The sequence below is a fragment of the Mustela lutreola genome, chromosome 13, assembly GCF_030435805.1.
Source record: "Mustela lutreola isolate mMusLut2 chromosome 13, mMusLut2.pri, whole genome shotgun sequence".
Classification (NCBI taxonomy): Eukaryota; Metazoa; Chordata; class Mammalia; order Carnivora; family Mustelidae; genus Mustela; species Mustela lutreola.
This window is the reverse complement of record NC_081302.1, coordinates 82,348,998-82,372,973: the sequence shown is the minus strand read 5'-3', so window position 1 is coordinate 82,372,973 and position 23,976 is coordinate 82,348,998. Positions and strand designations below refer to the sequence as shown.

At 40.4% G+C, this 23,976-nt stretch overlaps 1 protein-coding gene across 2 annotated transcripts in view; it reads right to left on the bottom strand.

Annotated features, from left to right (window-relative positions):
* MIPEP (mitochondrial intermediate peptidase) overlaps window positions 1-23,976 on the bottom strand; it is a 170,314-nt gene that overhangs the window by 20,706 nt on the left and 125,632 nt on the right. The window contains exons 17-18 of one of the 2 annotated variants that reach the window (XM_059143887.1): window positions 6,936-7,057; window positions 3,566-3,639 (exon numbers count right to left, since the gene is read on the bottom strand). The exons of the other annotated variant lie outside the window; for it this stretch is intronic. Coding sequence (XP_058999870.1) covers window positions 3,566-3,639; window positions 6,936-7,057 — 196 coding nt within the window. The remainder of the gene's footprint in view (window positions 1-3,565; window positions 3,640-6,935; window positions 7,058-23,976) is intronic. 2 annotated transcript variants of the gene reach the window in all.

Genomic DNA, 23,976 nt, shown 5'->3' with positions numbered 1-23,976 from the left:
TAAATGAATATTGTGCTTATAACCTTTATCTTTACATGGGCCATGAATGTGTTTAAAAGCAGATAAGGACCAAACTTCCATCTGTAACGCTCCTTCTACTGCATCTGTTCCATCACTTGGGCAATATCCACATGCCCCAGTCCCCGCCATGTGGACCCAGAAAGGAGCTGAGGACAAGCACGTTAGAAGGAAGCCAAGTTGTGACGTCCCATAACACCTTCTCTCCCTGAGGGAGGGTGAGGGACTTTCTCAAGAAGTAGCCCAGCTACTACTGGGTGGCTGTACCATGCGACCTGTCTTCTTCTCCCAGAAGGGGAATGCTGTTTGAACGACTATGTAACCACTGCATTGTTTTCAAATGGTGTTTAGAGTGTTGAGGGCAAAGACACAGCCTCTCACTGTGGCTTGGATTGCCCTGTGGGGCCACCTCAATGCCGAGCCAGAGTGAGCACACAGACGGGGCTGTGTGGCAGGAAACTTTACTAAGAAACGTGGAACGGACAGCAGGAGAAAAGAAAAAGAAATGCCATGTTCTCCAGCACTTCCCTCAGACCAGGTTCTGCCCACAGGGAGGCTCATCCATTGGAGGGACCAGAAAAGATCAAGGGACTCAGAGCTAATGTCGACTCATTCTAAACACAGGTCACCTGTGTCGTCTTTATTATTCAAAGATCAAAGGCATGGTGTATTTGATTTCTCTGAATATGTATCGTTCAAAGAGCATGAGTACAAGGCAGAGGTATTCTGACTCTAAGGAATGGCCTGGAGTTCATTTGAAACGTTAAGTCTTAAAGTAGGAGATTAATAAAGTTGTCGTTTGGTCAAGGAGGCACATAGTTTGAAGGGAGGTATTCTTTCTTTATCTTTTGCTACTTAAAATAATTCTATAACTCTTTGCATTTACCTAGTAGGCACCTAAGTAACATATATAAACACCTATTAAAAAATTACATTTTCATACAAGAATAACACCTACTAGATTGCTTGGGTTTTTATATCATAACTCTTAGTAATTTCACCAATTACTACTCTTCAGGAGACCCCAGTGTTTGGCTATGAGCCATCCCCCAAGACATTCCTATTTGGGGGTACAGGTTGGCTGCCTAAGAGAAAATGAGAAGCCACTGCTGGTCTTGTCTTACAAATCCAGCCCTATAAAGTGACAACAGTCATAAACTTCTCTGCACGTCCCCCATTCATCTCTGACATGTAACAAATCATGTGAATTAATGAAATCTGACAGAACAACATTAAGAAAAATATTAAAGTTTAAAAGCAGAACCATTCTATTGTTGGTGTTAACTGGAATCTGAATGCTTTATCATCTCTGGTTTGAGCCACAGTCTTGTTTTTCTCTCCCAAGTGTGCGAATTTCAGTGTGGAAAATATTAAGTTTCTTAACACAATGATGTTTACATATAAAGAACGGAATTTTTAAAGAGGTTTGTTACAACATTCTTGGAAGTGAGTAGAAAAATACACCAGCCAAAGGACAAACATAGAAAAGGATTTAATTTTTTTTTCTTTTGAGGGAGCCATATGTAAGCTAATATTTATGTGCAGACAGTGTTTAGATCCTGGTCTCAAAGAGGAAAAGCTAAGCATGGCTACTGGGAGAGTATACGTAACAGAAAACCTACAGGAGGAAGCAAAGTGAAGTACCCCTTCTTGACTCACAGTGGGCTTTCTGTGAGGGACCAGAAACTACCAGCTGAGAAACACATGATGTGTACTCTCGGTGGTTTATTATTATGAGCTGAGGAATTTTCCTTTTACGTGGGTCCATAAGAGATTCTTAGCCCAGTGTCCTGTTCTGCAAACACATGAAACAGCACAGACTGCTGAAGAGCACAGTCTCTGCGTCCAGAAGTCACAGGTTCAAATCCTGACTGATTTACCCACTGCCTCTTTCTTTATAACAGTCAAGGACCTGACCAGTTGCAGCATCTGGAAAATGGGAATAGTGACCCTTCCTACCTCAGAGGGTGCTAGGAGATTAAACTAATCAAGCGTGTAAACCATGTAAAACCCTTCCCTGGCTGTAGCAGAGTTCAGGATGGGCCATTAAGGTGTGAGTGGAAACTGAGGCACCACCGCCAGGCCTTTTGCATCTCAGGAGGACAACTCAGAGGCACAGCGTACTGCCGGGAGACCAAAGTGTTGTCGTGGGGGACTTCTATCCTCTCAGTTGGGCCAGGTTATATGAAATTGTGGGGTCTCTGGGCCGGCTGATTTGTTTTCCACACATACTACGGTGCTGGGTAGATTGTGCCAGGAAGAGCGCACACTCCAGGCCAAGTTGACGAAATACAAGTTCCACAAGAAAGGGGTGTTTGTCCATGTGTCCTTCATTCCTGCCCTCAGCACAGCACGGGGCCACAACAGTGTCTGGCTCCTAGGAGCCCTCAACGCAGGCATGTTGAGTAAAGGAACATCTGGAGGGAAGGAGCTCTATGAGAACGGGCCATAGGTATTAGATGCAACAGATATAGGTAAGGAAACATTTACGTCAGACCCATTACTATCCTACTTCTCCAACACCAGATCTATTTCCTAAAAGCAATTTTTGTCAGCTAGTTAGAGGGGTCAGCTGCAGATATAACTGCTGATATATTGAGAATATCCAGGGATATTCACATCTTCCTTAAAATATTGCTGAGAACACTTTGTGCAAAATCATGATGGCCACTTCCATTTATAATTAAATTTTCAGTGAAAATACTTAAATGAAAAAATTAACCCTCCATATCACATAGGAAAACAAGCATTGTGGTACCTGAAAGAGAAAACTTAATTAGGTTCTAATTTTTAATCGGTAAAAAGTCCAGCCCACTGCCTTGGGATTTCTAGCAAAGGTCTAGCTAAACTTTTGGATAAAGAAATAAATGAGTTCTTTAGGCTAAAGAAATGCACTGAGACCTGTTAAAACCTAAAAGGCAAATTTTCTGGTAATGTATAACAAATTTACAAACTTCCTATTAGAGTGTTAGCAACATTTTAAAAGTTAAAACCTTGAAGTTTTATGCCAGCATCTGAAGAAATGGTAATAACTAAAAATTAAATTGTTGTTTGGGATATAATCAATAGATGCTCAGAACAAAGTACACAGCAGAAGCCTCATCTCTAAAGGGAAAAATGTAGAGACTTGAATATGAACAGCTTTCATCATAAATAATACAAAAACATAACTCAAAGAACCAATACTAAAACACAAAACCCAAAAAACAGGAGGTCAGTGAGAGGATGGGCAAAATAGATGGAGGGTATCAACTGCCAGTTAAAAAATAAATAAGTCACGGAGCTGAAACGCTTATCATTGGGAATATAGTCAGTAATATTGTAATAACAGTGTTTGGTGACTGATGGTAGCTACGCTTACGGTGGTGAGCATGGCGTAACATACAGACCTGTCCAATCACTAAGCTGTATGCTCAAACTAATACAACATTATAGGTCAACCATACTTCAATAATTAAAAACATACATATAACCCATAAAACCTTTAAAAAAAAAAAAAAAAAAGGTGGGGAGATGACGAAAGTTACCAATCCTTGTTTTGTTTTACCTTGCACCATGAGCATGGGCTCCTTGCCCCCACCGTGTGCTAGCATCTCCCTGCGGTAGCGCTCCCCTGCCGCCCTGCGGGGGAGAGAGGACACTCCGTTACAGCCCCGGCTCACACTTGTCCTAGTTTCTCAAAATGAAGCCACACTGACATCTTATTCAGAAAAGCTGCCACCTTGAGACAATCCAGCCCTCCATTTTCTCACTTCTAAAACTCTTAATTCCAATTTTTAAATTATTTTGATTAAGTAAAACCTCGTGTGAAATATTTACTGTAAAAGGAGAACTGAATTTTCAGCTTTTCTTCTCTCTTCGAAGAAAGGATTATTTAGTTTCAGTATGATATAATAAGTAAAAGGCATCCCATTGTCCATCACCTTTGGGTGAGATCTTAAAGTGAGATTTGGGATTTATTTCCACTGAGATTTCCACAGAAAAACAACACTGAGAAAGCAGAGTGGAGGAGACAAAGCTGGCAGGAGAGGCTTAATTACACCCGGAGAGGCAGAGCTCAGCTAAGGGTAAATGACGGAAGAGGAAACTGACTCCTGCCCTCTGATGTTCTTTGTCTGCTGGGTTCTATAGGGAATACTGTCTATTACAACACCTGCAGGCAAATTTGGAAGAATTTTTACAGATAGAAATTCTCCAACTTAACAGCACCTGGACACAAGCTATTTAGTGCTATTTTTGTATTTTATGGAAAATGCAATTCCTTTTATGCTAGATGACTACACACCATGATGAAATAAGTTACATAAATGATGCTGTTTTCATCGCACTATTTCTGGATCATCTTTATGTATGGGCAATGTTGGGAACATGGTTTCTTTTTATTTTTTTTTAATTTTTAATTTTTTATAAACATGTATTTTTATCCCCAGGGGTACAGGTCTGTGAATCAGCACTCACCAAAGCACATACCCTCCCCAATGTCCATAACCCCACCCCCCTTCTCCCAACCCCCCTCCCCCCAGAAATCCTCAGTTGGAAACATGGTTTCTAATCAGAACTTTTGATGTATTACAGTGTCAAAAATATGTTGAGATCAAACACTGTGTGGGTGCCAAGGCCAAGTGTGTCACGAATTAGGAATCATGGACAGAAGGCTGGGCCCACCCAGGGAAGGGACAGGGCAGCTGAGAGGCCCCACATGACCCCTGGCCTGGGGGGCCAGATCTCCTGCCAGCCCCGGTCTGCAGCCCCCCCCCCGCCCCCGCCACCGACTTTGGCGGACTTTTGCTCTCGGGCCTCTGGTTCTTGGTGTGCCTCAGGTCTGTGCTGCCTGGCTTTCTGGTGAGGCTTTCAGTCTGGTGCTTTTTCAGAAGTGGGATCAAAAAGGATCTTTTGACATAGGTTCGAAATTTTCTAGTCCAGTGAATATTTTTACTAGCTTACTTTTACACGTCTATAAAAGTAGGGCAAACTACATGTCTAGGCAAGAATGCACATATAAACAAGATATAAATGCTTGGAAATATATGTATTTAATAGTATGTGGTTTTCTAGTAAAGTGCAGCTCCTTTAAACAAGATAATATTTTGCCTAGTTTATAGAAATCTCCAGTAAAGAATCATAATCCCCCAAACTGATTTATTATAGTCAATTTTGGCTTTAGGTCCTTTGAAAATAATAAAATCTGAAAAGCAGACCAAATGTCTGCAGTGTGCAAAGGGCGGAAGACAAAATAACATGTGGGTACCAAACTGTAAAACATTTAAAAATTCTATTACATCAGATTCAAGTTCAAAAGGCTTTGGAACTGAATGTGATTATTAAATGCTAAGAAAATCCAAACCTACATCCAACTGCATAAAAAGCTGGGGGCTGGGCAGGAGACAGGCCGGGAGAAGGGGCTAGGAATTAGCAGACCTGCCTTATAATCTCACTCCAGTCTGTTTTCGCTGGGAAGCCTTGGGCAAACCGCTTGTCCCCTCCGAGCCTCAGTTTCCTCTCACAAGAAGTACCTGCTCTGAAGGCTGCCATCAGTGTAACATAACGTGCCCTTTGGAAACTTTAGGGCACTCTGAAAATCCAAGGGGCCATTAATTTTAAACCGCATAAAAGCAGTGAAGATACAGCATCACCCCTGGCTGCCTGAGAGGTATTTGGAGATGTGTTTATTTGTGTGGTGAGCAGATAAGATGCTTTAAATGAGTATTAGACCAGATCATAATTAGTGGTTTGCTTTCAAAGGAAGCTCCTTCTAAGGACTCCTTCAGACCAGAACTCGACTTCCCTGAGCTTCCTGGTGTTGGAGGGAAGCCTGTGAGAATCACGAGGAGGCCCACTCAAGGGGCAGTGGGGCAATCCGGTGCTTTTCCTGTGGGGTAGAGCTTACTGAGATCCTGGGGATGCAGGGCTGCCCATCCCAGACCCGCTCTCCCTCCTTCTCCAGCCCACCACTGTGCATGGCTGCCTCCACTGTAAGGAAGGGGGAGAGCATCCTACATCCCTAGCTGAAATCAATCAACCAATTCCCTTGCAGAACCATTAAATGCTCACACGGTCACCGGCTAACTAGATGAAATGCACTCTGGACAGGGCCGAGAGTCACCACACAATCATGTTTGTGGCAGCTGCGGATTGTGCTGTCTGAGCTACTACCCATCGTGGTGATCGAAACGGTGAGCAGGGCTGCTCGGGAGGGTAGCTAGGAGGCAAGCAGCGGGGGGCGATGTGAGGCAGGGATTCTGCAGCTACCAACGCTAAGTGGTGGTCAGTGGACCTCACGAAGGGAGGTGTAGAGGAATGGTCAGGGGAGCAGCTCTCCATCTTCTGACTGCCACTGTCTTACATGGGAAGAAAGTGTTCCAAAGTCAGGCAGAGGCGGAACCTTCCAGAACACACTAGCATCGATAATCAAAGTTTCCAATGGTGCTGCTCCCAAATGAACAACAATAGCAAGTCCTTTGTTGGGCAATAAAAAGGAAATCAGGTGCTGTTCCCCGTGAGTGAATCCTTGGAAGCTTGTGCTGAAAATAAGGAAGCCTGTCCAAAGGAATAGGGAGGACCCAGCAGCAGGTACAGACAGTAAGAGAGGCTGGAGCAACTAAGAAAACCCACTGGGGAGGCGTGGAAGTGCAGCAGTCTAGGGCCACTTTGGAGAAGCAAAGAGCTCTCACACAAAGGGCCCCCACGGCCATGGCGGGAGGACACCACACCATCACCAGCGTGCGGCAGCTGCGCAGCAGCACTAGAGACCAAGGCAGAGGTTCGGAGTCAGGCTCTTTGTCCGGAAGTGGGAGGGAGGCCCAGCCAGAAGGTGCGGGATGGGCTAGGTGGCAAGTGGCTAAGGTTCTCAGCCAGGCTTCAGATGCAGTGGGGTGGGGGGGTAATGGTGTTGGAGGAGAATTCCAGCCCCTCATTACCTGTTAAAGGGGTCTTGTTGAAAACACTCCTTCCAAACCATGGAAGCTACTGCCCTGGACATCAGGTAAGAGTAGTACTTGGCACCATAGCCCACAAGGTGGCTGAATCGAAGCTGCCAGGCCTGCCAAAAGAGAAACACAGCACAGGAAATATGAAGTCTTTGTATTTTCAGATATTGTGTATGAGAACACAAAAGCACGTAAGGAAATCCGCAAACGTTTTAATTTAAATTTTATAGAGGTCTCCATCACTTATGATGTTAATATTTTTCCACATTTTATACTCTGTTATGCACTGGTGTGCTCCCCACCAAAGTTCATATATTGGAGCCCTAACCCCCATACCTCAGAATGTGACTGTACTAGAGACAGGGTCTTGAAAAGGGCGGTCAGGCTAAACTGAAGCAGTTAGTGTGGGCCCTAATCCAGTAGGACGAGATCCTTGTAAGAAGGGATACTGGGTTTGAGCTCAAAGGAAAGGTCATGTGAGGGCCCAGAAAGAAGGCAGTCATCTGCCAGCCAAAGAGAGGGGACTTGAAGAAACTAAGCCTGCCGCACCTAATTGTTTCCAAGTTCATCACTGCTGGGATTCATCTCTGTGACAGACACAGAGAGAGGACAGCCCACACTCAGCAGGAGGGGTGAAGGTCATAGAGCAGGGACGGACTTTCACATCTGTTGTAGCCTGCTTGGAATGCCTGGTCATCAACACGAGGAGAGGGAATTACGGGTCTGGCACTGAGTACATCCAATTCTTGTTTTTCTTTTCCTTTCTTTCTTTTGTTTTCTTTCTTTCTTTCTTTCTTTCTTTTTTTTTTTTTTTTTTTTTGAGGACAATAATGTAGTTATTGTAAGAAAGGCCATGTGAATTTTCATGGAAGAATACTCTTCCACTGGAAAATTTGTGTCCTGCCAATACTGTTCTTTCTTGGTACCTAAAAGCAAAACATCTACATTCTGATTGGTTAGTAGGAAGGTTATACGCCAATGCATAAATTTACCACAGCCTATTCATAGTCTAACACTGCTACAACAAAAGCTAGAATTACAAAAGCGGTCGTCAAAAGACATATTTCTGACCTAAATATTTTTTACTTTTCTAAAACAAATATGCAATAATCCACTGTCTTCTGATGTGTGCTTTCGTTCACGTTAACATTTTTTGAGAAAAAAAACTGAAGTCTAAGTTTTACAAAAGAATGTAAACAAAAAACCTGAGTTTTATTCATAATGACAGATGGATATATTATTGTTTCACCCATAATTTAATTTTTTCACTTTTTCAATGAAGGTATAATTGATATGTTATAATAGTTACAGGAATATATAATGATTCAATATATTTGTATATATTTTCAAAATGATCACCAGAGTAAGCTAGAAACCTATTTTTTTAAGTGTAGATAATCATTCTTTAACAAATATTTTAATTCCCTGGAAAATAAAATATAAGGTGTAATCCTCACCATAAACCTATTAACTATATAAGCAAATACTACCTGATTAAGAGCAAATTTTTTTTTTAAAGATGGTTCTTTGATCACAGTGTGTGGCAAGTTTTAGAATGCAGTCTGATAGAAGTCTTATATCTACTACCCAGGGACTCTAATAATGAGATCACAGTGCTAGTTCACTCTCTGCGTATGTCTAACATATTAAGACAACTATTTTGTCTGGATTGGGCAAAGGAGCTGTTATAAAAGAGGTAGTTAGTGCAGCAATGTGTGTTGTGTCGACCATACTTCGATTAAAAAAAACTAAAAAAAAGGAATAGCACAAATAAATGGAAAGTTGCAAGGGTGGGCAGGGGGAAGGAAGGTATGCTGGAGTACTAAAACTGATTTTGAACAGGAGGCTATCAGGGAAGAGAAATCAATCACCCTCCACATCCGCTTTCCCTGTTCTTCCAAAATGGCTACACTTGGAAGTAAGTGAGCGCCTTGGGAGTCACGTTCTGAAAGGAAAGAGACGTGCCCCTTGCTCCTGTGCCATACCATGCTGGGCCATCTGTGACAGTGAGATCCTACCTGTGGGAAGCCACAAGCTGGGAACGTGGTTTCCAACTCCACATCACCACCACCAGCACAGGGTGGGTGCACTCACAAGGCTGTTACCTGGGGTCTGTTTACAGTAACCAGACCTGGATCCTTCCTCATTGGCCCCAGGCCCAGGTGCCAGCACCAAGAATACATGAAGGGCATTAGAGCTGAGGCCCCAGAAGCTCAACAGTGATCTTGCCCCAGATGGGAGAATGTGTCTGCACACTCTCTGGCCAACAGGTACCCTCAGCGGGCATGGGGGGAGAGGGGCATGGAAAGTAGAGACAGACTTTCTTTCCCGTCCTTTTTCCTATGCAAGCACCATTTAAATTGAAGGCCAATAGTCAAGGACCATCTAGGGTCAAATTCCATTATGATAAACTTTGAGTAACTAAATTTTTAGTCAAAGGGTTGGGTCTTTCAGAATTCACTTATAACAGATACAATGGTTCTGTATACTCTGTTTTATTAGAAAAGGGGATCTATGTCAATTTGGGGGTTATGCCGGCATCTTACTGGACCACTGGTAATCTTTCTCATATAGAGCCGCTGCGCTACAATGATATCTTTTGTCATGGAATATGGCCTGCTGTTTTAGTTTGATGCTCCACTGATAGTGGTTCTTATCCTACGGATGCTGTCAGCCTCTCTCAAGGTGGACGCCTCCAGTCAGGAAGTACACAGTTGAAGGGGTCCCGTCTTTGAGACCTCTTTGGTGATCTGCCATAACTAGTGCGGTAGCCTCTGCAGTACAGAGCAGAGTGTAATTCTGTTTAGATTCCCGCTGAATGCAGTTTTGTGTTGCCTCGAAAGCAGGCCTACCTCAAAAGAGGCATTTGATTCGAGCTACGAAATTTCTAAGTTTGTTCGTGTCATCAGTTCATAACTAAGTCCTCACATAAACAGAGTAATAAAAATAAGACCTTTCAGAAGTGTAGAAAGAGACATCAGGGTTTGTGCAATGCTCAATTTCCTGAGCTGCCACGGCATCTGCCTTATAGCAACATGCCTGCCTGGATACAGATATTCTGTCACAGGGCACACTCGTTGTGTCTTGTTCTGTAATTACAGGTTTGAGTTTGGTACTACACCCTTTCCTACCTCAAGACACGCTAGATAAATTACGCCCACCTGACACTTCTATTAGTGGTTTGTGAGTTTATGGTGCACGAAGACCTACAGCTCCACCGCTCTGTAACCACAAATAGCTGAATTCCTTCTGATTCAACCTAATAGGAAGTCTTTGTTATAATTTCACCCGTTCATCAGGAAAAGGAAAAGAGAGCATTTCATTTGAAGCTCAGGAATGACGACATGCTCTTCCTTTGAAGTTGAAGCTTTTTTCTTCCTGAGGGACACTATTGGATGGACAGACATGTTCACCCTTCCTTTGAAGTATAATGTGAAGATCTGGTCTTAAAACAAAGGACACGAATCCTTTGCAGTTTTTCTTTTATTCTGATGGGAAGTGTAGATCTTCCAACCCTGACATATCTCAAGGCATGGCTATCACAGTCTTCTTGGTCAGATGAACCCCAGTGATCCCACAGATAAGAACGTGGAGCAGGAGAAGAGTATTCTAGGAAGCCTGTGCAAACTATCACTTGCTTTAGAACTCAGGGAAGGGGAGGTCCTCTGAGGATTCTATTTGCTGTAGCCACTTCCTAACCATGTGATTTTCCTCCATCCAAATGAGAGACAGGGTCAGGAACAGAAAGGCAGAAAAGGAGCCGGTTACCTACCATCTATTTCAGGTTCAGACCTAGAAGAGGAGCCATTGCGGAGTAAGCACTCATTAACTATATGTTAAGGGTTCAGTGATTGAACTGATCATTTCTCTTAATTATACTCTCAAATAGCACATCATTTCTTCATCTCTAGCTATATGTATATATGTATAAATGCATTTAACTAAAATTTATTTTAAAACAATCTTATCAGTAACATTATAAATTGGATGAGAACAGGAATGACACCCACTACTTCTTTGGTGTGTATCATATGAAATGAAATTCCCTTAAGACCAAAGACCAGAATACTGTGCCTATGTCTGGACTTAGCACGGTATGGGGACTACAGAGGGAATTCAACAGCTGTCTGCTGGACAGATGGATGGATGGATGGATCAATGGATGGACAGACACTGGAGGATTCTTTCAGGATGATGCTCAATGTTACTGAAAAATTAGCCTTTGACTGCAGTAAGGAGGCCAGGAATAATATCCATATCACAAACAAGAGGATACTACAGAGTTAAAAGCAAATTTTGGATCTTATGCTGATTATTACTAATGTTGTTTTTTTTTTAAACTACATTTTTATTATATTATTTGATAGATGATACAAGACTTTAGAGGCTAATTTTGACACCAGTCTGTATCATACTTCCTAGGGTAGTGACTTCAATTTCTTTCAAGCTCTGTAGAATCTAAACAAACAATGAGCCCAGCAATACCATGTAAGCTCAGAAAGGCCTACTGTTCAATGTGTACCTGTCATAATTAGGGTAACTAAAAGACAGCAAGAGACAAAGAAGCAAATTCCATTTATAGATAGACCATTTTGACTTTTTACATTCTCTACACACAATACTGTCAGTTTGTGGAGTAGCTCTTATGATACCAAATCTGTGGTATCCAACAGTGTTCAGTCACAGTGGAAAGCAGAGGAAGATATTTTTCCATCTCCCTTCTCATGTTTATATTCTCTCTCTCCCAATACATGTGTACACATATATTTTCCATGATTCAGTATGGACTGGTATTTCTAATTTGATAAAAAAAAAAAAAAGAGTCCCCATAGACACTTTACCAAAACCTGAGAAATGATAGTGGCAAACAGGAATTCTCCATTTGTAATACAAAGTGATTTTAAATGAAACACAGCTACTGTGCTTGACAAACTTCCAGGTGGCCCCATGATCTCATTCATGCCTCTGTGAAATCACTCCCCTTGAGTGTGAGCAGGACCTGTGCCTTGCTTCTCACTAAGATAGTATGGCAACAGCAATGGAATGTCACCTTCATAATTAGTTGTGCTATACACAATATCTCGTCTGGTTAGCAGACTTACTCTAGAAACCTTCCTCGGTGGCCTAAAAAGTTGGCAGCCATGTCGGCAGTAAACCAGGTGAATCCTCTCGGATCTGGGAGGAAGGGTTTAAGATGTGGGAGTGGCCTCTCGAACACAGTCCTATAGCTGACAGCAAGAAGTTGGGGCCCTGGATCCCACAGCTGCAAAGACAGGAATTCTGCCAATGACCCGGGTGAGGCAGTCAGGCCCCAAATGAGACTGCAGTCGGCTGACACCTTGGCTGCAGCATGTGGCTCCCCAAACATGGAATATGCTGGCTATGCTGGGCTCTGCCTCCTGACATACAAAAACTGAGAAGGCTACTGGTTTAAGCCAGTAAATTTGTGGTAATTTGTTACACAGCAAGAGAATGTATATTATTATTAATTTCAAAAACTAAGAGTTGTACCCAGAAGTAATAAGAGAAATGAGCCCCAGAAAATATGGAAGGGATATTTATATTTATTAAATGTCTCTTCATCAAAATCTTTTGAGGATGACAGTCAATAGATATTTTGTAAATTTTTATAAACAGTTCAACATTTTACAAAAAGAATCAAGAAAGAGTAGTTTGGTCAAGGCTCCTGGCCAAGATTGTTAAGCAGCTCCTCCTTATTTCCTTCTTCCTTTTAGGAAGGGAATCACACCCTTTCCCAAGCACATCTGAGCAAGGCTGCCGTTGCTCTGACAGAGACTACACTTCCCAGGCTTCCTTGAGGGGCTATGTTGTGTTCTCGCAGGCAAGGTAAGTGGAGGTGATGTGTTCAACCCTGTCCTTCAAAAGAACGCTCCTCATCCCCCTCTTCTTTCCCCCTCTTTGATAGCTTTGAGCAGTGAAAGCTGGTACCACCTTGGATGCAGATCAAAGCCACATGTTGAGGAGCCAACCAATCTGCCAGTCCCATCTGCACACCCTTGCCTTGTCAGGCAGAAGGAAGTGAACTGTATCTCATTTAAGTCATTGTATTTTGTTTTTCCAGCTGATGAGCACACAGGTCACATGTGTGGAGATGGAGTTCATAGCCAGGTGTCCTTTAAAATCAAAGCCCATGGTCTCTTGCTACTCCATGCTGCATATTATGAAGTATCGAATTAAATTATGAGACCTACTGCTTTCCATGAATGGGAAAAATATAATCACCCTGATTCTAAATTCTGGACCCTCAGAACATCCCTATGCAGGATTTATGTGTTTATATTTGAGACCCATGACTTAGACCTTAATTTCTATCATACCAGCTTAAACACATAAAAAACACACCATGTAGCTATTTTTACAGCTAAAAAAGAAAGACCTTATAAACGTGATAATAAGAGTAAGTGTTATAATAAGTTTAAATGTTAATACTGCTGGACTTGGGGGAGGCCTTTGGGACCTATGAGTGGCCTACAGCTGACAGCCAGGGGAAAGCTGGCTTGTGTATATTAATACTAAACCTAAGTATAATAATAAGAGTAAGTTAAAATATTAAGACTGTTCTACATAAAAATATTTATCCACATTACATAAATCCTTCTCCACATAACCATTCAAACTTGAATAATTTCCCAAAGTGCCATTAAGATAATTTTCTAACCCTGAAACAGACTTCTGTGCCATATTTGTGTGTTTATAACACAAAACTTAATGATAACTGGGAGACATTTTCTATGCTAATGGTAGAATTATGGCCTATTTTCAGAAGACCCAATGTTAGAAGAAAAAAATCATTCTTAACAAACTGACCAAATCTCTTCAGGCAACTAATAGTAATGTCAGCCATATCATTATCGATGCACAAAATATTAATAAAGAATACACCTCTTTAGTATGTAAATCTCAATTATCAGTTTTCTTTACATAGGGATATTGAAATAAAAAACACTTCAAAAAAACAAAAGCCTTGTTAATACTGGATTGTGCCTGTGAGAGCTAATTTATTAGCAGAGCAAAGGTGTAGCTGATTCAAATGTTTATGTTGTTAAAATGCTTATTAGATGAAACATGGATAGGTGATATTAATCTAACTAAAGAAGATAATAAATCAAAAAATAACAAGCATGGAACTGGAACCAAGAGATGCTGGCTTTTTTCTTCCTAATGGAATCTCCTTAACACTGCTTTTCCCCTTGTTTGTACCATCTCACAAGAAGGAGGAGGTTCCTCTCCATTCTAAAGGAACCCATGCTCAGGTAATGAGAACTGCCAGAGAACATGAGGGCTTCTGCTATCAGGAGGCCACCCAGGGGACCAAGAGGGACCCCTGTAAGAACAGGACAGAATCAAGCACAGCTATGGTGTTAATACATCCACCAACAGAAGCAGGATACTAAAACAAACAAAAAACAATTGACAAAACAGCTGAGGGAACCATACCTAACAATAATTACTCTAAATGTAAATGGACTAAATTCTCCAATTAAAAGACATGGAGTGGCTGGCTGGATTTTTTTTTTTAAGAGTTTTTTTATTTATTTGACAGAGAGAGACAGAGCGAGAGAGGGAACACAAGCGGGAGGGGGGGGGAGAAAGAAGCAGGCCTCCCACCGAGCAAGGAGCCTGACTCAGGGCCTGATCCCAGGACCCGGGGATCATGACCAGAGCAGAAGGCAGACGCTTAATGACTGAGCTACCCAGGCACCCCTGGATTTTTTTTTTTAAAGACCCAACTATAAGTTGCTGCAAAAGACTCACCTCAGCTTTAAGGACACACAAAGGCTCCATGTGCAGGGATGGAAAAATATATTCCATGCAAATGGGAAGCAAAAGAGAACATGAATAGCTATACTTACAACACAAAAAATAATGTTAAGACAAAACAGTAACAGAGACAGTTCATCAAGAAGATAGAACAGCTGTAAATATATATATGCTCCCAACGTAAGAGCACCTAAATATGTCAAGCAAATGCTAACAGATCTGAAGAGTAAAACAGACAATCAAACTATAATAGCAGGGAACTTCAATATCTGACTTTCAATAATGGCTAGATCATCCAGACAGAAAATCAACAGGGAAACATTAGAACCATTCTTTTAATCAAATGGTCCTAACAAACATATATGCAGATCATTCCATCCAAGAACAGCAGACTACATACTCTTCTCAAGTACAAACAGAACATTCTCCAGCACAGGTCACAAAAAAGTCCTATCAAATTTAAGAAGACTAAAATCATACCAAGTACCTTCTATGACTATAATGGCATGAAACTAGATGTTAATAACAGGAGGAAAGCTTGAAAATGCACAAATATGTGGAAATTCAGCGACACACTTCTGAACAGCTAAAGGGTCAAAGAAGAAACCAAAAGGCAAAATCAAAAAAATCTTGAAACAAACAAAAACAAAGGTACAAAATATCAAAATCTATGGGATGCTGCAAGGGCAGATTTAAGGTGGAATATAGCAAAAATGTAAAAAAAAAAAAAATTTAAAATAAAAATAAGAAAAATCAACCTAACTTTTAAAGAACTAGAAAAAAAGGAAACAATTATGCCCAAAGTTAGCAGAAGGGAGGAAATAACAAATATCGGAGTGGAAACAGATGAAATAATGACTAAAAGACAACAGAAAATAACAATAAAATGAATAGTCTTTAAAGATTTATTTATTTATTTATTTATTGAGAGGGAGAGGCAGAGGAAGGAGAATAAGAATTCTTAAGCAGACTCCCTGCTGAGCACAGAGCCTGATATGGGGCTCAATCCCAGGACCCTAAGATCATAACTTAAGACAAATTCAAGAGTTGGCCACCCAACCAAATGAGCCACCCAGGCACCCCTGCAGCAGGTGTGTGTGTGTGTGTGTGTGTGTGTGTGTGTGTGTGTTTTAAGAAACAAAATTGAACCATATCCAGATACACCAAGAGCAGAAGTGAGAGGATAAGATAATATTAATGATGAAAGAAAACATTACAACTGATACCACAGAAACATAAACGATCATAGAGACTATAAATAATTATAAAGCAACAACTTGGACAACCTAGAAAAAATTGATGCATTCCTAGAAATATACAATCTATCAAGACTGAATCAAGAAAAAATAGGAACTCTCATATTGTTTTTCAGAGTCCACAGGAAGGGCAGGGGGTGGGAGGTTGGGTGGGCCTCGTGGTGGGTATTATGGAGTGCACGAATTGCATGGAGCACTGGTTGTGGTGCATAAACAGTGAATTCTGGAACACTAGAAAGAAATTTTAAAAATAAAAATTTTTTAAAAACTAGAAAATAGACAATAGAAACCAGTCAGAAACAAAGAATATTTTTCTTACAAAGAGTAAGAAGCAATGTGGCTCAAAATACTAAATTGAACCAGCTAAATGACTTGGAAGGATGTGTTAACTCCCAAATCTTCAGTCATTCCACTATAAATATAATAAAAACCATTTACTATATTAAAAACCATTTCTATTACAATGAAAGAAAGAAAGAAAGAAAGAAAAAAAGAAAAGAATAGGAAATCTGAACAAACAAATTACTAGTAAGGTGACTGAATCAGGAATTAAAAACCTCCTAACAAACACAAGTCCAAGACCAGAAGGCTTCACAGGTGAATTCCACCAAATGTTAAATTAAAAAAATAAAAACTAATACCAATCTTTCCCAAAGTCTTTCAAAACAAAGCAAAACAAAAAGCAGAGGAGGGAACATTTCCAAACTCATTTTGGGAGCCCAGCATTGTGATGATACAAAAACCAGACAAGGATACTATAAGAAAATTACAGGCCGATATCCTTGATGAATACAGATGTAAAACTCCTCAATAGAATAACAGCAAACTGAATTAAATAGTACATCAAAAGGATCATACACCATGACCAAGTGAGATTTATTCCAGAGATGTAAACATTGTTCAACAGCCTCAAATCAATCATTGTGATACATCACATTAGCAAACAAGTGGATAAAAATCATACCATCATTTCAATAGATGCAGGAAAAGCATCAGACAAAATTCCACATCCAATTATGATAAAAACTCTCAACAAACTGGGTACAGAGAAAATGTACCTCAACCCATTAAAGGCCACACATGACAAACCTCATGCCATGCCAAACCTCAGCTAACTTCATACTCAATGATGAAAACAATGAAACTTTTTCCTCTCAGTTAAGGTAGTAAACAAAAATGCCCATCCTCAAAACTTTTATCACTGTAATACTGGAAGTTATAGCCAGAGCAATTATGCAAGAAAATGAAATAAAAGGCATACAAATCAGAAAAGAAGTAAAACTGTCTCTACAGTGACTTGATAGTACATAAAGAAAACCCTAAAAATTCCACACAAAAACCATATTAGTCTAATAAACAGTTCAGTAAGTTGCAGGATATAAAATAAATGTATAAAAATCAGTTGTATTTGTATACCAACAATGAACTCTCAGAAAGAGAAATGAAGAAACAATCTCATTCACAATTGCATCAAAAAGAATAAAATATTTGGGAATAAATTTAACCACTGAAGTGAACGATCTATACAGTGAAAGCTACTGAAGAAGACACAAATGGGAAGGTATTTCATGTTCATGGATTAGAAAAATTAATACTGCTAAAATAACCATACTACCCAAAGCCATCTGTAGATATAATGCAGTCCCTATCAAAATTCTAATGGCATTTTTCTACACAATTAGAAAAAAAATCGTAAAATTTGTATGAAACACGAAAGACCCCAATAGCCAAAGCAATTTTGAGAAAGAATAACAAAGCTGGAGACAACAGGCTTCCTAATTACAAACTATATTACAAAGCTATAGTAACCAAAACAGTATGGCGTTGTAGGGAGGGAGGCAAGATGGCAGAAGAGTAGGGATCCTCATTTCATTTGGTCCTCTGAATTTAGCTAGATAACTACCAATCATTCTGAACAACTGTAAATTCAATCTGAGATGCAAGCAAAGAATTGCTGGGATTCTACAAATAGAAAAAAGTGACCATTTTTTGCAAGGTTGGAGTGGCGGAGAAGTGTATTGGAGGGGATATATGGGAGGATAAACAGCAGGAAGAGGGAGCCTCCAAAAGTCAGCTACCAGAAAGTAATATAGCCCCAGATGGCAAAATTGGAACTTTAAGGAATCTGGCCCAGTGAGAAACATCCCTGCGTGAACGGTGCTCAGGTGGCAAAGAGGGCAGAATCCTAGGTGGGACAATGCGGTCTCTGGATTCCCTTGGGTTACAGAAAATGGGGGTGCCAGAGCCAGCAAAATTTCCAAGCACTGTGGCAGGGAATCTGATATAGTCAGCAAGGCAGGAGTGGGCTCTCAGTTTGGTTTGCCATAAACCACAAACCGAGGCACAACTGGAAGACCACTCCCCAGGCAGGCACCCTACAACTGGCAGGCCCGCTGTGACCCTCCTCCCTCCCCTGGGAGGATCAGTGTGGATGTACACTGCAGGAATCTGCAGAGTTTGACACAAAGTAGAAGATCGCTTTTCCCTGAGGGTTTACTGAGAGAGAGGGCTGTGAACTTTCAGCTCCAGCAGAAGAAAGTGAAGCAGTTTACTCTGAGCCCAGCCCCCTGGCAAGGGGCAATGCAACTCCACCAAGGTAAAGACACCTAAAAATCAGCACAGCAGGCACCTCCCACAGAAGACCAGCTGGAACATCAAGGGAATACCAAGTTTAACAAGCACACACAACTGCAAAACTGCAGCAATAGGGAAAAACAGTATATAGAATTTGAGAGTTTTTTTCTCATGTTTAATATTTCAGTTTAAATTTTTTCTTTTCTTTTTTACTTTTTTTCCTTTTCAACTAGTTTCTTTATCTATTCTTTGTTTTTAAGTCTTTTTTTAAACTTTCATTTTTACATTTTATAGATACACTCTTCACTTTTGGCTTCCTTTCACTGTTATAAATTTTATTTTTGTATATACATAAGTTTTGTTTCTTTATAATTTGGGGATTTAATGTTTTCTAACAAACAGACCAAAATATACTTAGGATCATGTGGATCCTGTTTTGTCCACTGGGGAGATTATATTCTCTCTTTTTTCCCTTTTCTTTTTTTCTCTTTCTTTTCATTTTGGTTTTCGATGTCTTCAAATTTGTCTAGTGTATATTTCACTTGAGTTTTGGTTGATATATTTTTTTAATTTTTTAAATTTTTTTAAAGATTATTTTTTAAATATTTATTTATTTGACAGAGATCACAGAGAAGATCACGCAGAGAGGGAGGTAGAGAGAGAGGAGGAAGTAGGCTCCCCACTGAGCAGGGAGCCCAATGTGGGCCTTGATACCAGAACCCCGGGATCATGACCTGAGCTGAAGGCAGAGGCTTTAACCCACTGAGCCACCTAGCCGCCCCTTGGTTGATATTTTTTATTCTGTTCTCTCGTTCATTCATTCTTCTCTGGGGAAAATGACTAGAAGGTAGAATTCACGACAAAGGAAAGAATGAGAGGTAATATTCTCTGTCACAGATCAAATCAATATGGATATAAGTAAAATATCAGCTGGAATTGAGGATAATGATTATAAAGTTATTAGCTGGACTTTAAAAAAGCATAAAATATACTAGAGAATCTGTTAGTGCAAAAATAAACCTAATAAAGCTGAAATTAAAATTCTTTAACTGAGATGCAGTCTAAATTGGATGCTCTAACAGCTAGGATAAATAAGGCAGAAGAGAGAGTCACTGACTCAGAAGACATGATGATGGAAAGTAAGGAAGCTAAGAAAGAGAGAGAAAAACAACTGATGGACCATGAGGGGAGGCTTCAAGAAATCAGCTATACTATAAAGTGAAACAATCTTAGAATTATTGGGGTCCCAAAGGAAGAAGAAAGAGAGAGAGGGACAGAAGGTATATGCCAGCAAACTATAGCTGAGAACTTCACTCATTGGGAGAAGAAAACAGGCATTCAAGTCCAAGAGGTAGAGAGAACACCCCCAAACTCAATAAAAATAGATCAATACCCTGACATATACTGATGAAGCTTGCAAATTTCAGAGATACAGAGAAAATCCTGAAAACAGCTTGAGGGAAGAGCACCTTAACCTATGATGATAGAAATATTAAACTGGCAGAAGATCTATATACAGAGACCTGGCAGGCCAGAAAGGGCTAGAATGAGCACTAAATGAGAAAAACATGCAGCCAAGAATATTTTATCCAGGAAGGCTGTCATTCAGATTGGAAGGAAAGATAAAGAGCATCCAGGACAAATAGAAACTAAAAGAATTTGTAATCACTAAAGCAGCCCTGCAAGAACTTTAAAGGGGATCCTGTAAGTGAAGAGAGAGCCCAAAAGTAACAAAGACCAGAAAGAAAACAGAGACAATCTACAGAAACATGGACTTTACAAGTAATACAATGGCACTAAATTCATATGTCAATAGTTCCTCTGAATGTAAATGGGCTAAATGCTCCAATCAAAAGACAAAGAGTATCAGATTGGATAACAAAAAGCAAGACCCATCCATATGCTATCTACAAGAGACCCATTTTAGACCTAAAGAGACTTCCAGATTGAAAATGAGGGCATGGAGAACCATTTATCATGCCAATGGACATCAAAAGAAAGCTGGGGTAGGAATCTTCGTATCAGACAAATTAGATTGTAAATGAAAGACTGTAGTAAGGGATGAAGAGGTACACCATATCATACTTAAAGGGTTTATCCAACAAGAAGATCTAACAATTAAACATACTTATGCTCCTAACTTGGGAGCAGCCAGTTATATCAACCAATTAATAACCAAATTAAAGAAACACATTGATAATAATACAATAATATTAGGGGACTTCAACACCCCATTCATGGCAATGGACAGGTCATCTAAGCAGAAGATGAACAACGAAGCAAGAGTTCTGAATGACACACTGGACCAGACGGACTTTGCAGATATATACAGAACCTTCCATCCTGAAGCAACACAATACACATTCTTCTCAAGTGCACATGGAACTTTCTACAGAATAGATCACATCCTGGTTCACAAATCAGTCCTCAACCAGTATCAAAAGATTGGGATTATTCCCTGCATATTTTCAGACCACAGTGCTTTGAAAGTTGAACTCAATTACAAGAGAAAGTTTGAAAGGAACTCAAACACTTGGAGGTTAAAGAGCATCCAACTAAAGAATAAATGGATCAACGAGGAAATTAAAAAGAATTTTAAAAACTTATGGAAACAAATGAAAATGAAAACACAACTGTTCAAAACCTTTGGGATACACCAAAGGTGGCCCTAAGAGCAACACAAGACTTTCTCAAAAAATGAGAAAAGTCTCAAATGCACAAGCTAACCTTACACCTAAAGGAGCTGGAAAAAGAACAGAAAATGAAGCCTAAACCAAACAGGAGAAGAGAAATAATAAAGATTAGAGCAGAAATCAATGAAATAAAAACCAGAAGAACTGTAGAAGAGATCAATGGAACTAGAAGCCAGTTCTTTGAAAAAACTAATAAGATCAATAAGCCCCTAGCCAGACTTATCAAAAAGAAAAGAGAAAGGACCCAAATTAATAAAATCATGAATGAAAGAGGAGAGATAACAACCAACACCAAGGAAATAAAATTTTAAGAACACATTATAAGCAAGTATGCCAAAAAATTAGGCAATCTGAAAGAAAAGGACACACTCCAGGAAACAGGTATAGTAGTATACTATACTACTGGTTTTGGTAGCAAAACTGAAACAGGAAGGAAAAGAAAACCTGTGAACAGACCCATAACAAGCAAGGAAATTGAAGCAGTAATCAAAAATCTCCCAAAGGAGATTCCCAAACAGAAGTCCAGGGCCTGATGGCTTCCCATCTGAATTCTACCAAACATTTAAAGAACTAATGCCTATTCTTCTTAAGATGTTTCAAAAAAACAGGAAAGGAAGGAAAACTTTCAAACCCATTCTATAAGGCAGCATTATCTTGATCCCAAAACCAGACAAAGACTCCCCAAAAAAGGAGGTTTACAGACCAATATCCCTGATGAACATGGATGCCAAAATACTCGCCAAGATGATAGCCATTAGGATTCAACAGTACATTAAAAGGATTATTCACCATGACCAAGTGGGATTTATTCCTGGGCTGCAAGGTTGGTTCAACATTCACAAATCAGTCAATGTGAAAGGAAACCAACTATATGATCCACTCAATTGATACAGAAAAAGCATCTGACAAAATACAGCATCCTTTCTTGATTTAAACTCTCCACAGTATAGGGATAGAGGGAACATATCTCAATATCATAAAAGCCATCTACAAAAAAGAATATTATTCTCAATGTAGAAAAACAGAGTTTTTCCTTCTCTCAGTCAGTTTTTCCTTTAATGTCAGAAACACAACAGGGATGCCCACTTTTACCATGCTGTTCAACATGGTATTAGAGACCCTAGCCTCAGCAATCAGATAACAGAAAGAAATAAAAGTCATTCATTTTGGCAAAGAAGTCAACCTCTCACTCTTCACATGATATGATACTTTATATAGAAAACCCAGAAGACTCCACCCCAAAATTGCTATAATTCATACAGGAATTCAGCAAAGTGGCAGGATATAAAATTAATGCACAGAAATAAGTTGCACTTCTATACACTAACAATGAGACAGAAGAGAGAGAAAATAAGAAACTGATCCCATTTACAACTGCACCCAAAACCGTAAGATACCTGGGAATAAACCTAATGAAAGAAGTAAAGGATATGTACTCTAAAAGCTAGAGAACACTTATGAAAGAAATTGAGGAAGACACAAAGAAATGGAAAAACATTCCATGCTCATGGATTAGAAGAATAAATACTGTTAAAATGTCTAGGCTACCGAGAGCAATCTATACATTCAATGCAATCCCTATCAAAATACCATCACCATTCTTCACACAGCTGGAATAAATAATCCTGAAATTTGTATGGAACCAGAAAAGACTTTGAATAGCCAGAGGAATGTTTAAAAAGAAAAACCAAAGCTGGACATAATCGGGCTGTGTGAGCCGCCAATAGACTCTTCCTTCACTCCTCCAAGGGACCGGCTTATTTATAGGTTTATAACCACCTCCATCCTAGCCCAGAGCAGGCAGACAACATTCCTAGCCTAGAAGATAAAGGTGCAACACAAAAGGGGGAAGGACAAACGGAACAGTTCAATGTCAAATATGGGCTTGTCGACTTCTTGCATTAAACAGGCAAGGAGAACCCTGGACTCTCCTCCTCAGAACTCTTAGCTGTTAGATTTCATGTCCTATCACTTTTTCTTCCTCACTCTGCTTTTTGGCTCATCAGACAACACCATCTTTATCGTTGCTTTTCTGTCTGCCTCAGACTCTTTCCTCAGACAGGAATGGCTCAATTCCCTCACTCTCTTCAGTTTCTGCTCAAGTGATCCTTTCCTGACCCCTGCCTTTTCTGAGGTTAAAAAAGGAACACCGTCTCACTCAGTGCTCAGTGGGGGTGCAGTCAGGAGGCTGAGAATGAAGGCCATGCCTCAGTTTTACTGCTGCCCTCCTGCCCCTGGGAGCTGAGCCCTCGTGGCAGAAAGGGCCTGCTTGTCCCCTGAGTCCTTGCTCATCAGAGCTCCCATCACGGAGGGCTTTGCTTCCACAATCGTCTCTGGCACTTGGCCAGGGCCTGGTTCTCCTGCCTGCGACCTTAGCCTCACCCCCCCCTCTGGGGCTGCGGATCTCCCTGATGTTGGACCCAAATGCTCGGCTGCAGCCACTTTGCACCCCCGCCTCCCCACCGTGACCACACCTGACCCTGTCCGTGTTCGTGTCATCGGTCAGCACCTGGGACAACTATAGTGGAGTGGCTAAGGGGAAAATGATTCATGGAGGTGAAAGATAAAAACAAACAAACAAACAAAACACTCATTTAATGTTTCCAAAATACGATCCCAGTTACAAATGAGTTTTTATTGTGCTTTTCAAGTCTTCAAAGAGAAAGCTAGAGAGGCTGTGTTTCCTTCCCTGATCCCCTCAAGCCCCTGGAACCTGCACGAGCAGCA